This window comes from Trematomus bernacchii, unplaced genomic scaffold (assembly GCF_902827165.1).
Source record: "Trematomus bernacchii unplaced genomic scaffold, fTreBer1.1, whole genome shotgun sequence".
Taxonomy (NCBI): Eukaryota; Metazoa; Chordata; class Actinopteri; order Perciformes; family Nototheniidae; genus Trematomus; species Trematomus bernacchii.
This window is the reverse complement of record NW_022987778.1, coordinates 467,967-492,745: the sequence shown is the minus strand read 5'-3', so window position 1 is coordinate 492,745 and position 24,779 is coordinate 467,967. Positions and strand designations below refer to the sequence as shown.

The 24,779-nt window shown below is 38.0% G+C and overlaps 2 protein-coding genes across 3 annotated transcripts in view; both read right to left on the bottom strand.

The window, feature by feature from the left end:
- Positions 1-8,283, bottom strand: part of si:dkey-106n21.1 (solute carrier family 23 member 2) — a 79,780-nt gene extending 71,497 nt beyond the window's left edge. Inside the window, exon 1 of the mRNA XM_034149076.1 lies at positions 8,212-8,283. Within this exon, the coding sequence (XP_034004967.1) occupies positions 8,212-8,283 (72 nt within the window). The remainder of the gene's footprint in view (positions 1-8,211) is intronic.
- Positions 8,284-18,798: 10,515 nt separating this feature from the next.
- Positions 18,799-23,872, bottom strand: LOC117497219. 2 transcript variants are annotated; one of them, XM_034149099.1, is made up of 5 exons: positions 23,582-23,872; positions 21,665-21,959; positions 21,326-21,493; positions 21,061-21,156; positions 18,799-19,180 (listed from the first exon to the last, which is right to left on the bottom strand). In XM_034149099.1, the coding sequence occupies exons 2-5, from the start codon at positions 21,764-21,766 to the stop codon at positions 18,857-18,859; spliced, it is 690 nt and encodes a 229-aa protein (XP_034004990.1). In that variant the 5' UTR covers positions 21,767-21,959; positions 23,582-23,872; the 3' UTR covers positions 18,799-18,856. The 2 variants fall into 2 exon arrangements, with proteins under 2 accessions (XP_034004990.1, XP_034004989.1); XM_034149098.1 differs by lacking the exon at positions 23,582-23,872 and having other exon boundaries at positions 21,665-22,100.
- Positions 23,873-24,779: the final 907 nt, after the last annotated feature.

Genomic DNA, 24,779 nt, shown 5'->3' with positions numbered 1-24,779 from the left:
CTTAAAACAGTCCACAAGCGACGGATGACGTCAAAGAACTACACATGTATCTTATATGTAGATAAAACATCAACCTAACATTACTATGCATTTCATAATGAATACGGCAAACTTTCTTACTTCTGTATATATATTTTACATTACATTACATGTTACTTGTTAGACGCTATTATCCAAAGCGACTTACATACTCAATCCCCACAGGACACAACAACATGCTGACTGCAGTGGGGTTTGAACCTGTGACCCCCTGATCCGAACACATACGGACAACCCACTACGCCACACGCCACCCTGTATATTTGTGTACACGGTATTTTATGGGACATCACATGTGACCATTTGGCTGTTTTTAAATGCAAAGGTCAGTCCCCTCTTAACGCACTCCACATGGGACCGATCAGTGCCTAAAGGGCTTGTAAAAACTATTGAGAATGTGTCTGTTTGAAGGGTGTTTTAAAGGTGGAAGTGGTGGGAGAGTTGGTATTGACATTTGACATTTAACATGGCACTGCGAGGACAAGGGTGTAAAAAATGTGGCATATTCTAAGAAAAAGACTATAATGTTTAAGTCATGGTCATAGTCCAAAAAATACTTGGTTTAAAAGGAGTGTAAACAAAGAATTGTTCAGACCATTTCCTCCCACATCATAAAAAACACTTTGATATCAGCATTAATAGACAGTAAAGCAGTTAAAGATGTTGATTAAGAAGAAGATTAAACGTGTGATGTGGGTTGGAAGAACACCCCTCACCAAAACTCAATTTAAACCCTGGACGAAACAACAAAAATAAACAGATTATCTCAGCCTTATTTGGCCCTTTAACCAAATTGAGGATTTATTAAGTTTACCTGTTCACCAAAAATATCCCTGCAATAATAATAGAATGGCTTTTAAAACCCAGCTTTAGTAATGTTGTTTATCAGTGAATGGAGCCTTGCAGTCAAAGACTAAAACAATTACGAGTTTCCACGTCAAAGGTATTCTCCATCACCAGAAATGACACGAGTCTCAGTCAAATGTGCACTATTATAGACTTGTAATGTTGTTTTTTGTTCATCCTCTCATTTGATGTATCCATATTAAACACTACAACCAGCAGACAACACTAAATCTTTTCTAGACAGTCATTGCACATCTCGGTCCGACCACCGGGGACAAAGCCACATGCTGAAGCTGCTGCTCTGAAACCAGACAGTCAGTCTAACATTCAGTTATCACTTCAAACAAGAGAAATGCCTTGTTGTACACATCACTACGTTGTGTCTGTCTCACACAAGAGTCACATGATGGAGTCATAACAAATGTGGGCCCATCTGCATCGCATTTCCTCTGTCTTTGATTTACTCTCTTGTCATAAAGTTCTCAGCAGGTAGTGAACACACATGTTTGCTTTAGTGACTGCTGCACGGCCAATTGCTTCCATCTAGTGGTTATCTACCTGCACTAGTAACAAGAGAGGAGGGCATGACAGTAAGCTCTGACTACTTTTAAATCCAGGCTGAAGACTTTATTTTTGCCGCTGCTTTTAATTGAACTATTCACATCTTACACTGCACTGTAACTTGTATTCATGTACCTGTGTTATTCAAGGTGCTATATAAATAAACTTGCCTTGCCTAGAAGGATTAACATAATTAATAGTGGACCGACTGTCTCTAGGTCACCGAAATTACAAAAAAAAGCGCATTTTTTGCTGTACCAAAATGCTATAATGTTGTTTGTTAAATTACTTTGGCGATTTAACAAAAAAAGCAACTTGCCTGTCCAAAAACATTTCCCTGTGACTCTGGATATTCAACAGACCTCTTTGTGAACTGTTCAAATTGGAAATACTTTCTATGAGAGAAAAAGTCCCCATGAAAACGTTTGAGAGTATTGTTTGTGGATTATCCAGAAAAATGTCACTGTTTCTGGAATGACATATGTTTGATGATAGAAGCTTTTGGCTTTTGTAGTTGGATGATAGTTGGATAGATAAATCTCACGAGCCTCTGGGTGTACGACACGGACCACGTCTTTACAATTTTCTTGGCTTGATTCACTCGAGACATTTGTTACATGTTATCTCCCCCCCCTCTCTTTCTCCTTATGCTCTGTCATAACTCTAATGTGCTGTAACACTTTATAAAAGGCAATACTTCAAAAAAATTAAATAGAAAGAAATAGTCTCCAAGGTGTCATACGATCAGAGAGGAAAATATTTTTTGGTGTGTGATTTGGGTGAACTAAAAAGTAGCATTATAAGCATTGAAAATACACAGTAATACATAACATCTGTGTATTCAAAGTCACTCCAAATAATTTTAGCAGTAACATTTTAGTACATTTAAAAATCTGTGATGAAATAACAATTCAGAGTGTATTTTAATGTTGTAGGTAGTCTTGATGGAGGTCTTACTCTGTCAGTGGGACTATAAGTGCTGTGGTGTTTACATCTAAATCCATTCTTTGTTGGTGATGGGCTAATGGTTACACAAGACAAAAAATCGTTATGACATAAAGTCGCTAAAATCTGATCAGCTCATTTTCAGACAGGTTTTTATATAAATGGATCAGGACAAAAAGTGAGCAAATCTTTTTTCCTGAAACTCTTTACACAGAGGGGACACATGTTGATGTATACAAGACATGATAACGTGGATTTTGCATAATAGGTCCCCAAAAAAACGTTAATAATGCTTCAAGCAGGTATCAATATGTTGCAACACTGCAGTTACATTCATTAACAATGACAACACGTTTTAAATGAAGCTCATCCAAAGGAGAATTAGCAGTGGAGAACCAGTAGATACATAGAGATATGTGGTGCTCAGAGTGTGGTGAATCATCCCTAATGCTGACCAGTGGGATTATTTAGTGCACAGCATCATGTGCTGAGATGTGTGCCTCCTGCGTCACAGACACAGTTGTGACGATATGGACGGATAAATGAAGCGTGGTAAGACAAATCAGTTTTCTGGCTGTATGGATGATCCACAAGAGGCGTGCTTAGTTAACGACTGTAAAGCATACTGCAGAAAGAAGTGGTTCAGTGGTTCAGTGGTTTCTCAATGCTGTGATGCCGCAGAAGGACCAGGGTTTTATGTCTGGATGACCACTGTCTGCAGCATCTGTCAACTTTTTGAGGTTATTATTCTATGAGCAGGACTTTTAAAAGCCTTAACCTACAATATAATGATTTTGTAAAGCAAAACAGCAATGTCATCTGCTTTTCATATTTTAATCCAAAGGCCAATTTGTATTATTTCCCTTCAGTACATTTTATCTGATCTTATTATTTCCTCAACAGGTCATTATCTTGTTATTCCAATTTGTTTCATGTATCAAAGTTAATATTTAAAAATGCTCTTTGATTAATGGTTAATGTGGCTGGTTTCCAGTAGCCTGTTCCTGAAGTTTTTTCTCTGAGTGAAGGAGGGCACTGTTTTCCCAGAATTCCTCCTCAATGTCCGAGGTCACACCCGAACACTCATTGCTCAACTTGTCATTATATAACCCGACAGTAAGGTCACGTTTACTCAGGTTCTTCTACTCGGGGCTCACATTGATAGCCTAACCAGTGTAGCTATATTCAATATCAACCATGTATTGTACCTACATTACCTAAAGTGCCATCAACATGTTTTACCTTTACTGGGTAGCAGACTCTAAAACACATGTGTCAAACTCAAGGCCCGGGGGCCAAATCAGGCCCTTGGTGGATTTAATTTCGGCCCGCAGGATAATTTCTAATTACTATTAGATCTGGCCCGCCGGTATATTGCACGCACACCTTCACTCCATCCTGAGGGTCTCCTCAGCTCAGAGCCTGACCCCGAACATTGATGAACTTGCACCCAAGATGAGATGCCAAGTATCTGGCTTGAGCTAGCATCACAGAGCAGCACACTGAGTTTACATGGATGTTTCCTTCTGCACTTTGTTTCTTGCGACAACAGGGCATGTTTGGTTTGTTCTTTGAGGGGAATAGTTTTTTTGAAGCTGTTACTGAAAAATGTAATCATAAGAAATGACTCTGGAAAAGCTCCAGATAGAGCCATAAGAAATGAATGCAACTGATTATTTAATGTTTAATGTTGTTTTTATCGGCAATAATTTAAGCTTTGTTAGTTCCAGATTTAATATGTGCAATAAGTTCATTTCAATAAGTTCTGCAATAAACATTGAACCAGTCCGGCCCTCGACTAGTACCTATTTTTTAATTTTGGCCCACTGTGTATTTGAGTTTGACACCCCTGCTCTAAGACATCATTATTAAACACTAGCAATCATCATATGTGCCTTTTCTGTGTGGTTTCACCTACTCACAGTAACAGTAGGATAGTGTTGGTGTGTTACTACGGAAATATAGTGTTGAGAGTCACAGTTTCTAACGTTCTATCTTCGGGATTGTGGGAAACAGTATTTCAATTTCTCTGAATGTACACACAAACTGAAAGATTGACAATAGAGTTGGTAAAGAAACTATAAAATAGCTTATGTCATCAAAGAAAGAAGTTGTTTGGTTCTTTATTTCATGTTTTTCCACATACTCTTAACTGTTATTAACATACCCACAATGAAATACATGCCAAGGTTATATCAGATATAGCTTTCATTATAAAACTTTAAAAATGAGAAAATACGTTTTTCCGAATCAACAAAAGGCTTAAGAAATGTTAAAGCAAACTGAGCATTTCTTACTGTGACCATGTCTCATGAGACTGGCACGCTAGCAGGTGACTGACAGTCTATATAGATGTCCACGCTCACATACAAACATGCATGCAACACACGTGGATACAGGACTTGCTATGTTCAAAAACTTCCACTACGACCCACTAAAAGTTGTGTTTTCTTTTTTTCGTTGGCTTTCCCATTCGACTTTGGAAAAAGTAATTGGTCACTTTGTTATAATGAATTTGATTGCAACAAAATATCAAGACGATAACTTCTTCTTATAACACTTTTGCTAATGTCAATAACGTTTTTAATATGAATAAAAACAACTAGAATAACCCTAAAGCCATGTTATCACCAGCATTAAAAACAACCACCATTGAGTAGATCAAGGGTCAGAGTTACTGAACCTTGACAGTGTTCTTGTATGAAGAGAATACTACAGTCCACCATTAAGTAATAAGAGATGTGAGACATGCGGATAGGCGGATGTTTTTTCTTCATGAAGGAAGCCCCTGTTTTTGGAGCTTTGCCTCTTTCCTGTGTCGATACCTGAAACCCACGATTGGCTTCGCCTCGACTCGTGAGTGCACTGACAAACAAAAGTTCACTTGTATAAATGACAAGCAATATGCCAAAAACCCATTTGCTTTGTCATTCCTTTGGTTAGCTGATCTCTTAATGTAGCCCTGGTAGAACATGTATTCTTGTGCTTATGACATTCAACAATTATGACATTAAAATATTGTATTACCAAATTAAAGCGTCCAAAAAGTCACTGATTTCTGCATGTCTTCTTCACATGTATCTGCTTCCATTTGGTTTAAATCTGTTATCCACCATTATAGTCTAAAAGTGTGACTGCTGGGATTTTAAATTATATTAATTTGATGTTTTAAGCCCTTTCCACTGCAGGAAATATTTTTTTAAAAGGCACTAAATATGGTCTGAGGTTGTCTAGTTAAATCTTCAATAGTGTATTTACTATAAGTAAGTGGAAGGATGTATCTTGTATTTGTTTGTAGAAGATTTTTTTTTCTTTTTCGAAATCTTAAAATTGCTCCAACATACACAGCTGTTACAATAGAGGCAACATCTTACTTTAAAGTAGGGTGACGTTGTCCCCAAATATTCTTAAAAGATCCAGCAACTTCCTCCCAGGAGTACACTTAGGTCCCATGACATGGCCATTTCTACTGATTATAATTCCATTGTTGAGCTCTACTAGAATAGATTTATATTGTGCGAGACACAGCAAAACCCAGCCCGAATCCAGCCCGAGCACACACACACACACACACACACCCGCAGCCTGGCTGTGAGTCTGTGTGTGTGCTCAGGCCGAGCCCAGGCCGAGCCTTGCCGCGTCCCGCCGTCTCAGGCTGAGTTCAGGCTGAGAAATCCGCGGAACTGCAGCTGAGAAAAGATTGAGTGTGTGTGTGTGAGGAAGTCCGCGGGAGCCGTTACGTCACTATACCCAAGAAGTAAACAATGGAAAAAGAGAAATCTTCAACGAGGCGTTCTGGGGCAGCATAGACAGGTATTTTCTGTGTTAGAGTTTTACTCGCTACAGGGTGTACTTTGAGGGTTTGTGACCCTGCAGACCGTTTACATGCATAAAAAGCTTCATAACACACAAGGGGACGGGTAATAACCAGAAAAGCATGACATGGGACCTTTAAGTTAAGATGTGTTTTGTTGAAAACATACTGTTGTCTTTAATGTGTGCATATATATAAATGTGTCTGTTGGTTTTGTATATATATGTTTATACATATTGTTGTACATATTTGTATTCTGTATTCGTCTGGATTGTGGCAAACAGTATTTTGATCTCTCTGTCTACATACAAACTGAAAGATTGACAATAAAGTTGACTTTGACTTGAGCTTTGACTTTGATACTGCATTTTGATTACCTTCAAAAGTTCAAAAGAAGATCCTTGAATTATATGTTTATGCTCAAAGTCTAAATATTAATTATGAAAACTTAATCTTGAAGCCAAAGCCAGCAATCTCCATTGATTGACGAAATATTGAAATCATGGCTCAACATTGTATGGTAAAAGCATATCGTTTTTTTGTTGTTTCAGGTACAGTAGGTAATAAAATAATAATAACAATACATGGGATTTGCATAGCGCTTTTCCTAATGCTCAAAGACGCTTCACATACAATCAGAACAGAAACAAGACAAAAGAAAATAACATAAACAATAGTGGCCATGTTCCTTGTCCTGTATTATTTGTTCGGGTGTTGACAGTTTGACGTGTTTACCCATCTGCAGACAAAGCTGTGGTGTTTGTTTGTATTCCCATTTTCTCAAATTCTTCAGTTAAGTAAGAGAAACCATCCACCCTGAGCTCAGCTGTGTCCACTTTCACACCCCATGCAGCTAGGCATTCATACCGTACTCGCAAATAACACACATCCCTGCCTGAAAAACCTTTATTAAGTTTCTTGTTAGACGTTTTGTCAAAGAGAATTACTAGCTTGAACTTGGAGCTCTTTGTTCCATCTACGCTCAGGGCTGATATTTTTTCGACAGACATTAAAACAGCATGAAATTGATTCCAATGAAATATCCAGTGGTATTGTATAAGTGATCACACTTTGGTCATTTCACATTCCACACTGGCTTACATTTAGCTGCTACTGCTATAACGTAAGAAACCAGCATTGTACTTACAAGATTCAAGATTCAAGGCTTTTATTGTCATTCGTACATAGCTACAGTGTAGTTATGTCGAGGAACATCTTAGGTCACAGGCTCCTCCAACAGTGCAACACAATAACACAGATAAAATAGTGCAAGTAAATACAATACAATAGAATAGAAGTAGTCCCATAAGAGTCTATATTCAAGTGATTCATAATTTGTGAGTTGCAAACAGGTGAATGTTATGGATGCTCTTAGTTCAGTTACCTTTCTATTTGTCTGTTAGTTAAAGCATAATCATTATAGTAATAATATATGAATAACATTCACTTTTTACGCTGCTATGGACAGTTTTTGCACTCTCATTTGCACTATGTACATCATCTTTCTTTACATATATCCTGCTTACTTGAAGTAAACGGTTATTTTGTGGGTTTTTGTAATTATTGAGTGTTCTTGCATTTTAATGTGTGTTTTTTTATACCTCGGGACTGTGGGAAACAGTATTTCGATCTTTCTGTGTGTACAAACATATTTTGAGACTGACAATAAAGTTGACTTTGACTTTGAATAATGATTATTTGTATTAACAGCTCGTTACAGGATGTGTATTATGTAAATTGTGTATATTTTCTTTTTTTATCTTAATATTTTTTAATGAATGCTTCTTAGGTAACATTAAGCTGTCTTTGGCTCTTTTCTTACTTTAACAAATACAAATGTTCCCTCTGTCGGACGTATAAAGGTATTCTGATTCTGATTCTTCTGATTGTTCATAATCAAAAGTTAAGCAAGTGACTCATTTGAAACCCTCACCCAGGGTTTGACACTTTGATTTTGTTAGTGTCACAAATCCAAACCTAAAAAATAACACAAAATAAAAACTTACCCCAAATGCAGGATTGATCGTCCCCTGATCTTTGCTTCCCAGCTCTATGTTCTCCTCTGTAGTGAGCCGCATTATATTAAAATGAGGCAAAATAAAGGATAGTTTTTTTGGTGGACTCCGCACAGATCAACAAGCACACACGGTGGGAGTTAAACTCTGACTGACGGACCGCAGAGCTACAAAGACAACATGAGTCCCACGTCGCCAGGGCACTGAGTCTCACAGTCAGAAACAGAGTGGCTCAATTATTTTGTAATCTCTGAAACGTTGCTTGTTTGCTGCTAAGCCAATGTGGGCTTTAGTAACTCTTTCTTACGGTCATGTGCCTGCTGTTGTGTGACGATGGATATGAGAGGAGAGCAGCACGTTGTCACATGAATGTTCAATTTGTCATACTTATTAGGAAGGTCTGCTCTTATCAAAAGTTTGGAGTTAATAAATTGAAGTGACTGTTATTTTGTATATATTGATTGTTGTGTTTTTTTATCTTAATGTGTGCATATGTGTAAATGTGTCTGTTGATTGTGTATAGGATATACATATTTTATACATAGCTGTATACTGTATAATTTTACATCCGAAACGTCATTTCGATCTCTGTCTGTAAACACAAACTGAGTAAGATTGACATTAAAGTTGACTTTGATTTGGGTCGTAGCATTGGGTTTTTACTGGATCGACTTCTGGGGTTTGATTTGATTATTGGCTGTTTTAAAATTGGCTGTTTTAAAATGGTTAATACAGTAGTTCACAATGGAAACCATGTAATCACCGGTCAACTTACGTTACCTGACAATGAGGTAGTGGGATATTGTCATTAATATCAATGAAAGTCCCTTTGGTTTGCTGATTTCTTAATGTAGCCCTGGTAGAACATGTATTCTTGTGTTTATATGACATTCAACAATTATGACGTCCAAACAAAACTGATTTCTGCATTTCGTCTATACTTGTATCCTTTTCTGCTTCCATTTTAGTCTGGTCTAAATCTGTTATCCACCATTATAGTCTAAAAGTGTGAATGCTAATGTTTTAAGGCCTTTCTACTGCATTAAATCTTTAAAAAAAGGGCACTAAATATGGTCTGAGGTTGCCTTGTTAAATCTTAAATAGTGTATTTATTTCTGTAAGTGCAATCTTGTATTTGTTTGTAGTTTTAAACAATAAAGTGACACCATTACATAAGCAAGCAAAGGAAATCTTAAAATTGTTCTAACATACACAGCTGTTACAATAGAGGTAACATCTTATCTTAGGTCTGCTCTTATCAAACGTTTGGAGTTAATGCATTTGGGTCGTAGCATAGTGGATCGACTTATGGCGCTAGATTTGATTATTGGCTGTTTTAACATATTTTTTATTTTTGATACAGTAGTTCACAATGGAGACCATAGGCGCTTTCACACCGGAGTACTTTTCCCAGGAATAGTTCCGATAGTTCCTGGGATTTTGCGTTCACACCAAAAAGACCTGGAACTAGAACTTTTTTTCGGGAACCTTTTCACCCCTTTTCAGTCCCTGCTAGAGAGCAGGTACTTTCCTGGGGAGAAAAAGGTTCCAATTTCTGATTGGCTGGGCGAATTGCAAACCACGCCCCGTATAACGCCGAAAAGTTTTTGTGAAGCCGCCATTTTATTTGCTCGCATTAGCATTATTAGCATTAGCATTAGCCCAGCGCACAAACGCAGAGAGACTAACTTATGGCAACACAAAATAAAACATGGGAGCGGTGGAGATGAGGAGGTGTTGGCGTTCTGGCGATTTACTCGGAAGGTCCTCCGGGGACTTCCAGCCAGGGACTTCGGGTGGCAGTATACGCCGTGAAGTTGTTTGCAGCCTGCCAGTAAACCCAAAGCAGAAGAAGAAGAAGTGACGTCAGCGGCTTCATTTGCGTAATCTTCCCTCAGGGACTTATTCCGGTGTGAACGCGATCTACTAGATAGTTCAGGAATTAAAGATTTCCGGGGAATTAAGTTCCGGGAACTATTCCTGGGATAAGTAGTTGGTGTGAAAGCGCCTCATGTAATTACCGGTCAACTTAGGTTACCTGACAATGAGGTAGTGTGATATTGTCATTAGTATCAATGAATGAAGGTCCCTGACAAATCATTCTGCTCCGCCATCAAATATATGCCCCAAGGCTAGGTGTAACATTAAGCTGTCTTTGGCTCTTTTCTTGCTGTAACAAATCCAAATTTTCCCTCTGTGGGACGAATAAAGGTATTCTGATTCTGATTCTGGTGTCCACGGCATCTTTTCTGGCAGAAAGGCGCCGAGGAGAACCTTTTAACAGCATTTCATCAAAAAAAAATGCTCCCGGAATTTGTTAACTGTTTATTTTACACCGATTTTGTGAAACTAAATCTATGTGTGCTACCTTATATTAGTTTGACATTGTTTTTTCACCATTACAACCAACAACTAGATTCTTGCTCTCCCACTTTGTATGAATGAGCCTCACCGCTTGCCGTAGAGCAAGTAAAACTACAAACAGCGATTAAAACATACTCAGCGTGTGCCCGGCTAAACTTCTTCCACAATAAGGGCTTTTGGTCTTTGTTATGAGTATTAATCTGAAACATACAGCAAAAAACTGCTTCTTCATCCTTTTCTACAGTGACTGCACCTGCGCTTTTCGGAAAAGTTCAAATGTTTCCACATCTTTTTTGACTCGAAACCCTGGCAGAGACCACTCAGAAAGAAATACCTTAAATACAAGTTAAAAGGAGGGCCAATCAGCACAAGCACGCTACTTATATTCACTAAATGCATGTTCAAGATGGAGCTTTCAATTATAATTTAATAGATGTTTTTTTTATCTGAATCTGCAACATAACCATAACATTTCTGAAGTGAATGTAGTACTACAATGTTTCCTGTAGAAGTAGCCGTACAGTCACTGACTTGCCCATGTTCTGCCCTGCACTGGTACATATAAACACAGAACAAGTTTCAAAGCTAGGCTTGTTCATTATTGTATTTTTTTCAATATTATTCAAAAAAAAGTTACTCTGACTGTAATTCAGGGACAATAGTCATACTTAAATGTGAACGTATCAATGTGTGAGATGAATTAGTACCTTTCTTAGGTCAATAAAACATTAACCTGTTAAGCCCTGAGCCTGTTTTTCAGGTCTCAGGCTCGAAAATGACATTCCCAGAACAAATTACCATATCTTCCGTTCTAAAAGGGTTAAATTAATAATCTTTTTTCTCAAAGTAATGATAAACCTGTGAGTTGGATGTAGAAAAGTCAGAATCAATATAGATGTTTTTTATTTTAAAGAAAATTCAGATTTTACATAGTAAAAAACTGTAAATTATAGTGTCCGTCCAAATATTATTTTTTACTTATAGTGAAAACTACCCTTGGATGATGGGTTAGTAGACTAAAAGCTTTAGGAATCCAAAGTACAACATATAATAAGTACCCTGTATCAAGATTGATGCAAAACAAGTGACATTTGACCTTTTTAGAGAGATTTAGCAAAAAGAAACCACTTCTGGGGTCATTTGGGTGGATTTTCCATATCTCTGGCCCCCCTTGCTCGATTTTGATGGTTGACACCTCTTTCTGACCGTTAGAGCCAATAGAATCGAAGGGGGAGTCCCCCACACACACTCATTGTGAAGAGAAAAGGTGGGGGCTTTGCGCATGCAGTTTTCCATCAGAGTGAACCTATCTCTAGCTTTGACATCTGGAAACGGAAAAGCAGTTTTAATGCTTATGGATTATCAGAAATCATTTCAAAGGGACACAGACACATTGGATTAACCTATGGATTAACTTCAACAGCGTTTTTATCGTTTTAATGCCATTGAAGACCACTTTGGAGAGACTACAGAGCCAAGGTAAAAATGTTAGCATTTTTAGCTACCTAGCGTCACCTGTTTTGATGTCCGTTTTTGCTTATAACGTCGCAAATACGTATAATTCAGTGTTAATGTTGGTGTCAATCGATTCTGTGTCACCTCACGATGTGAAACGATGTGTTGGATGTGGTGAAAAGATAAATAATAAGGTTTTGTGAGTGATTTTCGGTGCAGTAAGGTGTTTTTCGCTCGTTGCTAATTCAGAGGCTCAGTGTTAGCATTGTGGGTTTTCTTTTGAAAAATAAATAAAAATGATCAGTTAGATGAGTTTCTTCCCGTTACATGGATATAAAACATTCATAGTTGTATTAAATGAACATGCCCTCAGACACTGTTTCCTGCAAGATGTTGCGGCAGTGCCCTGGTACCGGGGTCTCTCGGGCTTAACAGGTTAAGATACCAATAATAAAACAATCTAAAAACTCGAACCAAAAGCTAATTAATTACATTAACTCACTTTCTCTCTGTCTTGATCCCTTACAGAACTGCTGGATGTGAATCATTCAGAAACGTTTTATTCAGTCCTTAAAATCTTTGAAATGTGCCCACAATAGAGTGGTGCAGGGATGACGTATTTTTGTAGGCCGACCCGGAAGTAAGCTGCACATGGGTTCCCTCGTCAAAAAAGCAATGGGATTTCTCCATAGGATTTTGGAATATTGTAAAAAATAAGATCTGTGGAAAAGGAACCTGTTTGATAAATGCACGTTTTGTTCAGCCGGATAATCTCCACATGTCTACGCTCCTTTTATAATTTTTCGAATCATAAATCTAGTCGCCAGAAGCAAAATGCTAACGTTATGCTATAAACGAACTACAGCAGGGTCGCTGCTTCAACGTCACGCCAACTTAAGATTGATATTCAAAAATACAGATTCAAAATGGTACAATTGAAGCGTTTGTTTGAACAGTTTGCAGGAGGCAGGTACTTGCTTTCAAGAAGAACACGGGGAAAAACAAACTTCGCGGAGTGTTTACGTGTTCGGTGTAATGACGTACAACGTCCTCGACAACTTCTGTAGTCCTATTCAGCCACTTGTTAACAACCATCGTTTTTCAGACACGTAAACTCTTCAAAAAATCACCAGTTGGGTCACTGCTGATGTATTTAATATCGTAAAACAAAACGTGATCCGTCTCTTAAATGTGTTTCAACCACAGACCTTATTTCCAGATATTTTCCAACATCCTATGGAGAAATCGCATAGACTCTGAGACGAGGGAACTGGATGTGGTCAAATGCTGACTCATTTCCGGGTTTTAGGACTCGTTCCTGCACCACTCTATTGAAACCTCATTTGAACCGGAAAGCACAAACCCTTACTCTTCTTATTTCCATGCATGCCCAGGAATTGGACATGCCCTGGGTTAAAGAGTTTACACAACAATGGATACTAAGTTTACCCTCACCGTCCCGCGTGTCAAATGGAAACCCTCCATTTTTTCTCACCAAAAAAATGTGAAATCAATTCACTCCTATGTCATGGCGTGTTTGGGTGACTTGTCATGAGAGCTGGATTCATTGAGAAAAGGTTGGGAGCAGCTGAGGCTTAAGTATTGATTAGCAACCAATGAATTCATTTCAAACATAATACCAAGACATATTGTTTGGCATTATGGAATAATGTTTCAAATATTTACAAATTGTCATTTCTCATTACCATACCTTTGTATAAAAATGTGAGATAGATTCTAAAAAAGGGACCATATGTCATACTTTGAAATATATGTTTGCCCTTTTGCGAAAATATGTTTATATTGTAGACTTTGAAACATATTTTGATAATAAAAATAATAATAATAATAATAATACATTTGATTTGTAAAGCACCTCTCATTACTAAAAGCAATCCCAAAGTGCTACAAGGGGCATAAAATACATACTTAAAACACAAGTTTAATAAAGGCTTTTTTTAAAAGAAAGGTTTATAGGCCCTTCTTAAAGAAGTCGGGAGTCTTTTTGCCCTTTTGCTATAAGATGTTTATATTGTAGGCCACAGTAAGTTTACATGGCTCCATACAAACTTAGGAAGGTAATACATGAATGACTTGCAAGAGGAATACAAATCGGAAGTTTATCAGAATGTTTTCCATCACTCCAACCTTTTTCTTTTCAAGCACGCTGTGTTTTCATGTGTAAATGTTTATACTAAACCATTCACTTTGGTTCGTTACCCCACTGAGACTTGTGTATATTGTGTGTCATTGCACCATGTAGAGCTGGTCAGAAGACACACAATATATAATATTGCCTTGTCTACATCAAGTCGTTTTATTCATTTTTTCCTAATAGTCCACCCTTTGATATTCTAATTTAACCTACATCATCACAACAAGGGGGCGCCTTTGAAACTGTAAGTAGTACTGTTTTTATGTGTGTTTTCAAAGGCGACATCAGTAGTCAAAGATTCTGTAAGGCCCCCCCCCACATGATCAGCAATAAAACCGCTCAGCACTGGCTGTGACTTTGTTCCCCTATGGGTACAGAACTAGAAATTGCCACTGAGTGCTGAAAACCTTTCCAAGCAGAGCCAATAACATATTTGGTGAATGTCATGTAGCTATTTTGGCAATGTATATCTCCGGCAAGGGCACCACGGCAGGGGCCCAGGAGGTGGACTGGGACCTCTCCAAGTAGCAGTCCACACTCCATATTTAGGTCTGTTGAACCGGCGCTAAAATATATTAGTTTTATCATCATTAAGACAGCTTAAGAATGTGTACTGTAAATCCTGGATTCTGGTTTCTATTTGCCTTTTAAAAAGTGCAGCTTTCAGACTGTTTTACTACACAGTTGCAGCTGTGAGTCTGTACAGCAAGTGTTTGAAGTAATTCGACATAGTACTCCTCGATCTGAAAGGATTCTTTGTATCTTCAGCCTTTCAAAGTTCACCACAGTGTGAGTCTTTCACGTGATAAAACAACAAAAAAAGGTGGAAATACTTCCATCATGAGAAAGTTAACCTTGGTTTCATGCTGTAGCTTCAGCTTAAACTACAGGAAGTGCCAGATAGCGTATATTCATTAAGATAAAATGCCTTTGACACCATTTAAAAAAGTGGTGAGCAAACCTAACTACAGATGCGTTTGCAATATAATTCTTAACAGCCTAAAAGTTACCAACCACTTTTAACAATCAGACAGATCTGGCAGACAGTGACTAAAAAAACATGTGATTAGATGCATTGAAAATAATGGATCAGAGCTTCATTTCCAGGCTGTGATGAAGCGTGGACTCTCGTGACGGTGTGACGCTCAAAGAAAGAGAAGTAGCCCTGCAGAAAGACCTTATGTAGGAAACAATTCACGCACAATGTGGCTTTTGTTATTGTTTGATCTGTTTGATTTGTTTTATGTCCTATATATATATATATATTCATGTTGCACTGTTGGAGGAGCCTGTGACTTAAGTTTTTCATTGCCATAACTACACTGGAGCTACTGTGCACATGACAAGCACATTGATGAATCAGGATAACATAATGTTGGCCAGGATAACTGTGACATGGTGTTTTACTGTCTTCTTCCAAAGTTTTTTAAGGACAACATTTGCTTATCCCTAATTTAAGCAGGTTCATTTATAACTTTTTGCTATGACCAGGGCTTTACATTAACTAAGTATTTGCTGATCTTCCGAGAAACTACGGCTGGATTGTTGGTTTTTATGGGATTTATGGAAAAGCTACCGGGAGCCTATGTACATAAATACTCTTCAAAAACAAGCGTATATTCATATATTACAGCCTGCAAGGGCAAAAACAGGAGAGTTGAAAATAAAAAATGTTGTTCATTTCATTTCATTGAATCGTTTATTTGAACAGGGACAATGCACATTGATGAACACTTTAAAGCAGGGGTGTCAAACTCAAATACACAGTGGGCCAAAATAAAAAAAATTGGTACTATGAGGGCCGGACTGGTTCAATGTTTAAAGCAAAACTTATTGAAATGAACTTATTGCACATATTAAACCTGGAACTAACAAAGCTTAAATTATTGCCTATAAAAACAACATTAAACATTAAATAATCAGTTGCATTCATTTCTTATGGCTCTATCTGCAGCTTTTCCAGAGTCATTTCTTATGATTACATTTTTCCACAGGCCAACAACAGCTTCAAAAAAACTATTTCCCTCAAAGAACAAACCAAACATGCCCTGTTGTCACAAGAAAGAAAGTGCAGAAGGAAACATCCATGTAAACTCAGTTTGCTGCTCTGTGATGCTAGTTCAAGCCAGATACTTGGCATCTCATCTTGGGTGCAAGTTCATCAATGTTTGGGGTCAGGCTCTGAGCTGAGGAGACCCTCAGGATTGAGTGAAGGTGTGCGTGCAATATACCGGAGGGCCAGATCTAATAGTAATTAGAAATTATCCTGCAGGCCGAAATTAAATCCACCAAGGGCCTGATTTGGACCCCGGGCCTTGAGTTTGACACATGTGCTTTAAACAAATAATGCTTAAAATGTAAATATGCCTGTGAAGTCAACTTGGAGAATCCACAGGAGAGCAAAGGGTTAAAAAGTCGGGCTGATTGACAGAGTGGCAGCTGTCTGTAATCAGTCCCTAATTGCTAATCAGCGTCGCTGCAGCTTTAAAAGCACCACACCTGAAAGGAGGGCGGTAATTCAAAGCTGGAGAGGGACAAACTAAAGAGCGTGCGTCCAGCAGCAGCAACAAACCAGCAGAAGAAACTACAAAGAAGCAGCACTGGTACAACCTTATATGCTGTACTGCAAACAACAAAAACTAAAGTAAAGAAGAACTCAAAAGAAAACAAAGTTGTGGTCATTGTATGAGTGAAACCCAGTGAAAACCTCCTATATGGACTGTACCATCCCTTTCAAGCGGGGAAACTGCAAAAATACCAAGGGCTTGACAGTGAAAAACCGGGACTGTAAGCTGGAACAGAGAAAACAGTGACCTGGAAAAAGATAAAAAACCACCCTGCAAACAGTCAGTGGACCCAAATCCAACAGATCAAACAGTCAGGAAAACAGTTGAGCAGCTCAAAAATGAGCGGACTGCTGCAAAACGATCCTTCACACGACTAGCTAACAGTATCATCAGAACTCACGACGGCATGTCAGAAGACCAGCTCCAATATAGCTTCAATAAACTCTCCATGGGAGCCGACAAAGTCATGGAAACCAATGACGAAGTCATGGCAGAGGTCATTGCAGTAAAGGAGGCAGAGCTGAAAGAGGAGGAGTCAGTCGAACTAACCGAACAGCAAGAAGCGGACATAGCAAGGACCACAAATGAATGTGAATTAAAGCTGAAGGAGGTTGGAGAGCTACTTAGAGACATGCTTTGGCAAAAGTTTGGAGATGAACTGTGCACAGCTGCACTGTAAAACCTGACAAGTTAATAGAACTCAAAAGTTTCTTTGAAACTGATTACATACACATTTTTGAGTAATACTTATACCTTAACTGAAATGTTTTAAGTTAAAGTATAATCTTATCAATTGAGTTCTATTTAGTAGTAATTTTCAAGGCACACAAACATATTGTTTGTAAGTTAAAGAAACATTATATATTAAGTTTCTTTTAACTAATAATTTGTGTTAACACTGTACATATAAAGATCAAGTATTGTTGACTTAAAAATGTTCATATCTTTTCAACTAGCTATTTTGTTAGCACAGTACATATGAAAATCAAATATATTTAACTTGAATATTTTTATTATCTCTAAATAAAAAACTTTTCGCTGTATAAAACGCGATATGAATTAAAAACGTCAATTGATTAGTACTCAAAACTGACTGAATGTAGAGTACTTAAAACATTTTTTGAAACCGATTACATAAATATTTTCAGATAACTGTAACTCAAAATCCCTAAGTTAACATTGAGTAAACATTCAAAAGCACTTTTACACTGACAATTTAAATGCAAATCACTGTTTTATTAAGAAACAATATATATATATATATATATACACATACACATTATAGCAAATAACTCTTAAATAAAAAATATACCTTAAAAACAGTGCTAGGGCCTTTTTAACCACAATAGTTTCAAAAGAAACAAACTTTGGCTCTAAAAGTTATTATGTGAAAGGCTCCTCCTCAAGTTAAAAGAGACTCTTCTATGAAATCAGTCTACCACGAGAGACACACCAGGTTCAGATGAAAGATCACTTACACATACAGGGTCTTCAAGCCTACCAAGGCATATGAAAATGAATAGGTACTGAATACATTTAACAAAACCAGCATAGACACATAATGTGCTTGTGTTGGCAAGAATTAAACACAATTTTCAGGAACAGTTCTGCGTATTAATTTAACACATAAAGACCCAATACATATAAAAGTATAAAACAACATCTACAAACAGTCCTTCAACTTGAAGCTGAACAGTAACAAATCTGTCAATGCAATACAGAACACAGATGTAAAGCAGCAGGATGTAAACAGGAGAACAGAGTGTGTGTGTGTGGTTTTTTCTGAGAAAAATAATGTTGGCAGTTTGCATAGGGGCGGTACCCTTGCTCAAATCCACTGTTGTCAATAAAGACACCCCAATTTCACAAGGCGTGACCAGGACACTATGACTGCATCTTTAGTTTAAAGAACTTTAACTTTTGAACTCAGCCGAGAGCACAGCTTGCCAGGTGACTACGAACAACCAATCACAGCCGGAAGATAGCTTGCCTGTCTTCCGTAAATACAAGTCTTCGGTAAAGAAGTTGTTTATTTTAGTGTGTGTGTGTGTGTGTGTGTGTGATTGTTAAAGTGCAACTTTGCACGTTGGTAGTATTACACTGCCAAAAGGTCATTTTTCAGGCTCAACACCCTGGGCTTCAAATTCTTCAAGTTCCCCTCATCAAGGCCCATCAACACTTTCTGGGTGAAGTCAAAAGTGTTGGCCAAGTCTTTTGGATAGCTCAGATGCAGGGCAAAGGTCAGTGCAAAAAGCAGGATGAATGTGTCAGCCAGTGTAGGGAGTTCGATAACTCTGTTACCCTCAATGACAACAGCGATCCTCTCTGGGCAGAAGAGCGTGGTATCTGTTGACCTGGCACTGATCATGAGAAGTCCGACCGCGATGTCCTCTATGTCTGGATCATCAGACTGCTCCACCTGATGACAAGAACAGATAAACGTTACCCATTACCCCATATTGCCTTGGCTATCTCAGAAATCTGTTTTCTGAAAAATACATCAGTGACATAACACATCAAATAACCTAATGTTTTGTGCATAATGTGGCTTTAACCCTTTAACTGCCAGACCAAGAAAAAAGCTATGGAAAAATTATTTGTTTGCATTTTTTTTTATCAAATGGGCCACAAATTAAAAAAAATGTTTTGACTGACCCCACAGTTTTGTTTTTATGAGCCTCTACCAACTGGTCGAGCTGGCCTTTTATGGTAAAAGTGCATTTTCAAGAATCATCATATACAGTACAGTATTTGTACGCATCAAACTCAAATAAAACACAAACTGAAATACATTTGTTTCTTTTATGGAAAATGAGCAATATATACAACCAGATATATTCATAAAAGATAATACATTATAATTGTAAAAAAAAAGTGTTTTTCATAATAAAAAAAATAATTGCTCATCTTACTTCAGATGCTGAATTGGCCTAACAAGAAACCACTGGCTTAACAGCAAATGTCTATATCCTGTGTTGGCCTAACTTGCTCATCTGTGAGCAACTTTGGGCTGAATGCCATGCATGAAAGGTGCTATATAAATTATTATCACTCTTTCACTCTGAGACTCATAAGGCAGTATTAGATTTAGTAATATTACCATGAATCTAGCCATTTATTTACCATATTTTATTGGAAAACATCTCTGAAACTCTGAAAAAGTCATATTGCTAGTTTACCATAAAAAGCCAATTCCACCGATTGGTTGAGCATATTTTCCAAAAAATAATTACACCCTTGTTAAAACTTTTTTTGTGCATCAAGTTATCTAAATATGTTCAGTCAGTGCTCTGACACTAAAATATGTCAAAATTGATATGGTTACCTTACAAAAGTTGACCAAAAAGAGATTTCTTCAGCAGTGATTTTTAGCATTGCCAACTTTCTCAGTGGAAGCTAGCTGAAGGGCTTTCTATTTGAACCACAGTGACATCTAGAGGTTGTTGTGTGCATAACACGTCAACCAGATGGTAGAGCTGGCTGAATCAGATGGAGTTCAACTTCTTTTTTTAAACAAGATATCAAGACACAAAATGTGCTCTACCAAATGGTGGCGCTGGCAGTTAAAGGGTTAAGGAAACACCTATCAGCATTGCACAACATAATGTTACAGCCCCAGAAACTTCAGCCTCCAAAATACCCAATCAGTTGACATAAATGCTTTCTACAAAAAAAACATTTATAACCTTCATAAGGGTAGGATTTATTTTATCACTGTATTAGACTGTGTTACTATTCGCTAGTTGTACCTAATAAACTGGCAACTGAATATATATTTACAGTATAATCTCTCCCTACTACACATACAAAAATATGGGGAACACTAGAGATTCTTTTGTATTGAACACTGATGCTGTAGGAAAGAAAGCCCCCTCTTAATTGTATATTTTATTAAATCACGTGAGCCCATTTTTAACACTGAAACCTAAAGAGCTTTCAAATAAATCCTAAAGTAGTAAAGTAAAGCGAGATTATATTCAACATATCCATTGTGTACCTTACAATAATTACAATTCTTATGGCAATATTCAAATCTTGGAACTAGAACCTGAATGGGATGTGAGCAACACAAGAGATAATGTTTGAGTAATATAACCTCAGTGACAGAATCAAGCTTTGATGACACCAGGACAGTTCATACTTTTTCAAACTAAATCTATCATTTATTATAATGTTTTCACTATAAAAATTCAAATAATTGTCTTCCTGCGATAGAGCTCCTGAAACAATGTAACAAGATAAACTATATTTTTTGATGATCTGTCACATACATTCAAAACAGTTATTATGCTGACTTACATGCCACAGCCTCAGAAACGTGGAGTCATCTTCATGCAGATATGCAGGCAGAGCACGGAGGACAGCAGCACGTCGGACATAGACGTCACCTTGCTCCTTGAGTGTGAGAACATATCTTTGTTTTACTTTGGATGCTAAACAGTATAGCCACACAACAATTGATATCACAAGAAAGGGCTCTTCCATGACTGAAGAGATTACCATTTTGACAAAGATAATCCACTCTAGTATGAGAATAAAACACCAAGAGGCATAACCGACTCACCTGGAGGTCATAGGAGACGAATAGCTGAATCAGAACTTCAGCTACCTTCCCTTTGCTTGCCGCCTTCTTCCTGAACAGGCTCTGAAGACGGGGGGCATGTCTATCCAACTCCGCATAGAAGTGGTTCTTCAGGTTGAGGTTTGTTATCCTGTGAAACTCTGCACAAATCTGCCAAAATATAAAATGACTATTTAATTCACAGTACAATGTAGATGTGGACTGAAGGCAGCAGAGATAAACACAAACATAACATGCTAAAACTGAGTAAACATGTCAAAGTTATCAGTGACAAAGGCACACAAAATAATTATATAGTGGTAATAAATACAATATTTTCACCTGTGACTCCATTTTCAAGGCAGGCCAGCGTTCCAGGATCTCTCCAACAGGTAGCTCATCATTGATGATCTCATTGCGCCGCAGGGCAAAGGTAGTCTGCATTAACTTTTCAATCAAGGGAAGGTTTTTATCACTCCTCGTAACTTCATCTACGATTTGGAGTCTCAATCGCTCGAGGCTTGTACCATCTTCACCCAGTGGGAAATTAGGCAAGAAATTCACCTCTGCCCTCTTTGGTCTTTTGATGTTAGAGTCAGATTGAAGAAGCCATATATCTGCCAGTTGCTTCAGTTTCCTAAAGAGAAAAAACATTGAAGGTTAGCTGGGTTGCAAAGTTTTCACAAAATGATCTGAGAAACACTATTTTCGAACCTAAAATGGCAACACAGTCTCACGGCATTTCGTGTTATAGTCACGAAATTAATCTATTGATTCGTGTTCACCAACACGATTTCGCCATTTTTTTCGTGTCACACAGAACGATTTTAAAAGCAATGTAAATAATATCAAATTAGAAGGAAAAAGACATTTAAAAAAATACAGATTTCAGTATTCTGACACAGAACGATTTTAGAAGCAATGTATTTATATTGGTAGTATGTTTCGTGCCTGCACCAAATAATAACAAATTAGAAGGAAAAAAAGATGACATCAAATACAGATTTCAGTATTCTGAGGCTCTGAGCCATTTCTTTTCCTCACTGACGGCAAAAAAACTCAGACATTATACAATTTAAAATAAAAGGGATAGGGTTAGGCTTAGGGTAAGATATTGAGTAAGAACATGTTTTTATGAACCACACAGCTTCCGGTCTTCCAAGACCCGACCGGACAAAAAGACGTGTTGCAGGCACGAAACATACTACCAATAGAAATACATTGCATTTAAAATCGTGTTGGTGAACACGAATCAATAGATTAAATTAATTTCGTGACTAATAACACGAAATGCCGTGAGACTGGGTTGAAAATGGCGGCAGGACGCTCGCTTTTCTTCTTTTTTGTTACCGCATGCATGTCTGTGCATGTTTTATTAGCTTGGAGGCATAGAGGATTTACGTTAATTTTATCCACTAACGTTTTAACATAACCGTGCATTCTGAATGTTTGTAAAAAGCAAGCTAACTTGAAACACTAGACTATTAATCTGTTAAACCGGGCAGCCACCGGTACAGAGGGCTTTTTGTTCACGAACTTTGTCTCAGGGCTTCTTAACATTTAAAAACCTATTAATGTGTTATACCCACTTAACGAAACTCACCTAACTGACGATACGAACCATTTTTACCGAAACAAAACACAAGTCTCACAAGAAGCTCTAAATTAGCCCGGAGCGAAAAAATGCCTAACTCACGGTAGAAATACTTTATTACTTATCAGATTAAAGCTGAGATTCCACAGACTCTAGAAGTATTAGTATCATCACTGTGCAATCATTACCTTTGCTAAGTTACATGTAATTGAAAACGCTGGGGGGTATAAATTACCTTGTAAAATGAATAGTCTATTGTTTCAAGTTAGCTTGCTTTTACTAACATGCAGAACGCACGGTTATGGTACATTGTAGTGGATCAAATGAACGTAAATCCTCTATGCCTCTAAGTTAATAAAACATGCCCAGACATGCAGTAAAAAAAAAAGAAGAAAGAAAACGCGCGGCCTGCCGCCATTTTAGGTTCGAATTTTCCAGAGAACTTTTGCAACACAAACGTTCCACTTTGAGATATAACTTAAAACAATATAGAAATACTGTCTTACACGTAAGTTAAATCATTTTTCAAGTAAGGCAGATATTAAATGTAGGCTAGCTAACAAGAGCTCAAATAAAACTAACACACCATGCGACACAAAGTGCATTAGATGCAGAAATTAATAAAACATCATTTAAATACTGTGCAAAGGCAAGACGTAACTCACCAGAGTAGTGCGGCCAAAAAAAGGATCAAGATTCCGGCAGTGAGTGCAATCAGCAAGGTGGGGAAAGTATTCTTAAAAGTATGAGCGATTTCAACCGAGGCGAGGAGCTAATGGCGGACTCTGGTGAAGGCATGGGTGAGAGAACGTCTACGCACGTCGGGGGCGGAGCACATACGTGATGACGTCAGACCAGCGTCAGACAGATTCAGTAAAAATGTTTGAGTACAATCACCAATATGACCCAAAGTGGTTGAACACTGTATACACAATATTAAAAATCAGTTCATAGTCATCAAAACATTGATGAATGAATTAACTTTTTTAAATGTTTGAGTTAAAACAACCCATTTTCTTTCAGAAGCTTGTAATGTTCGGTCTTACAGTGTGTAGAACTAGCAGAAGCTGAGTGTGAGCGTGTCGCTCGAGTACGTCCTGATGGCAACCATGAGGCCTACGAATTCATGCTCAGCCATCTGAAGTCACTGGTGGGGACCGCAAAGGAAGCTCATTGCAAGTGGCAGCAGTGGGTTCCAGTGGAAGACCAGAAGGAGTTCCGCAATCGGTTGAAAGAGATCGAACGGGAAGCAACCAGTCTGGTTTCCAGAAAGGCTGAGTTCATCATGGCGAGACGACAGGAAGACACAAGGTCAGGATCAACAAATACTGCCAGTCATCCCATCTTTACCCCAACCATTAGGCTGAAACCCACAGCTCTCCCCAGATTCTCTGGCTACAAGCGTGATTTTCACAGGTGGAGAAGAGACTGGGAGTCGCTCCAAAAACAGGGAGAACCAACCGGCTCCAAAGAAGTGAAAAAGATACAGTTGCTAGACAGTCTCGATGACAGGATCAAGAAAGACTTTCACCTCACTACTTATAACACAGCAGATGACATTCTCCGTGTCTTGGAGAACCGCTATGGCAATCGAACGGCTATTGCCATTGAAATAGTGGAAGACCTTCAGAAGATGTCATCTGTCAGAAGTAGCCAACCAAGGAAAATTGTCGAGTTGATTCAAGCCGTGGAGAAAGCACTCTGGGACCTGAGTGACCTCGGAGACACAGGCGCCATAAAGAATCCTCTCGTAACAAAATCGATAGAGAGTAAACTCCCTGAGTCCCTTAAGAAGAAGTGGCTTGTTTATGTAGCCGATCCAAAAAATGGTGTGACACCAGAGAAAAGGTTTGATTATCTCTT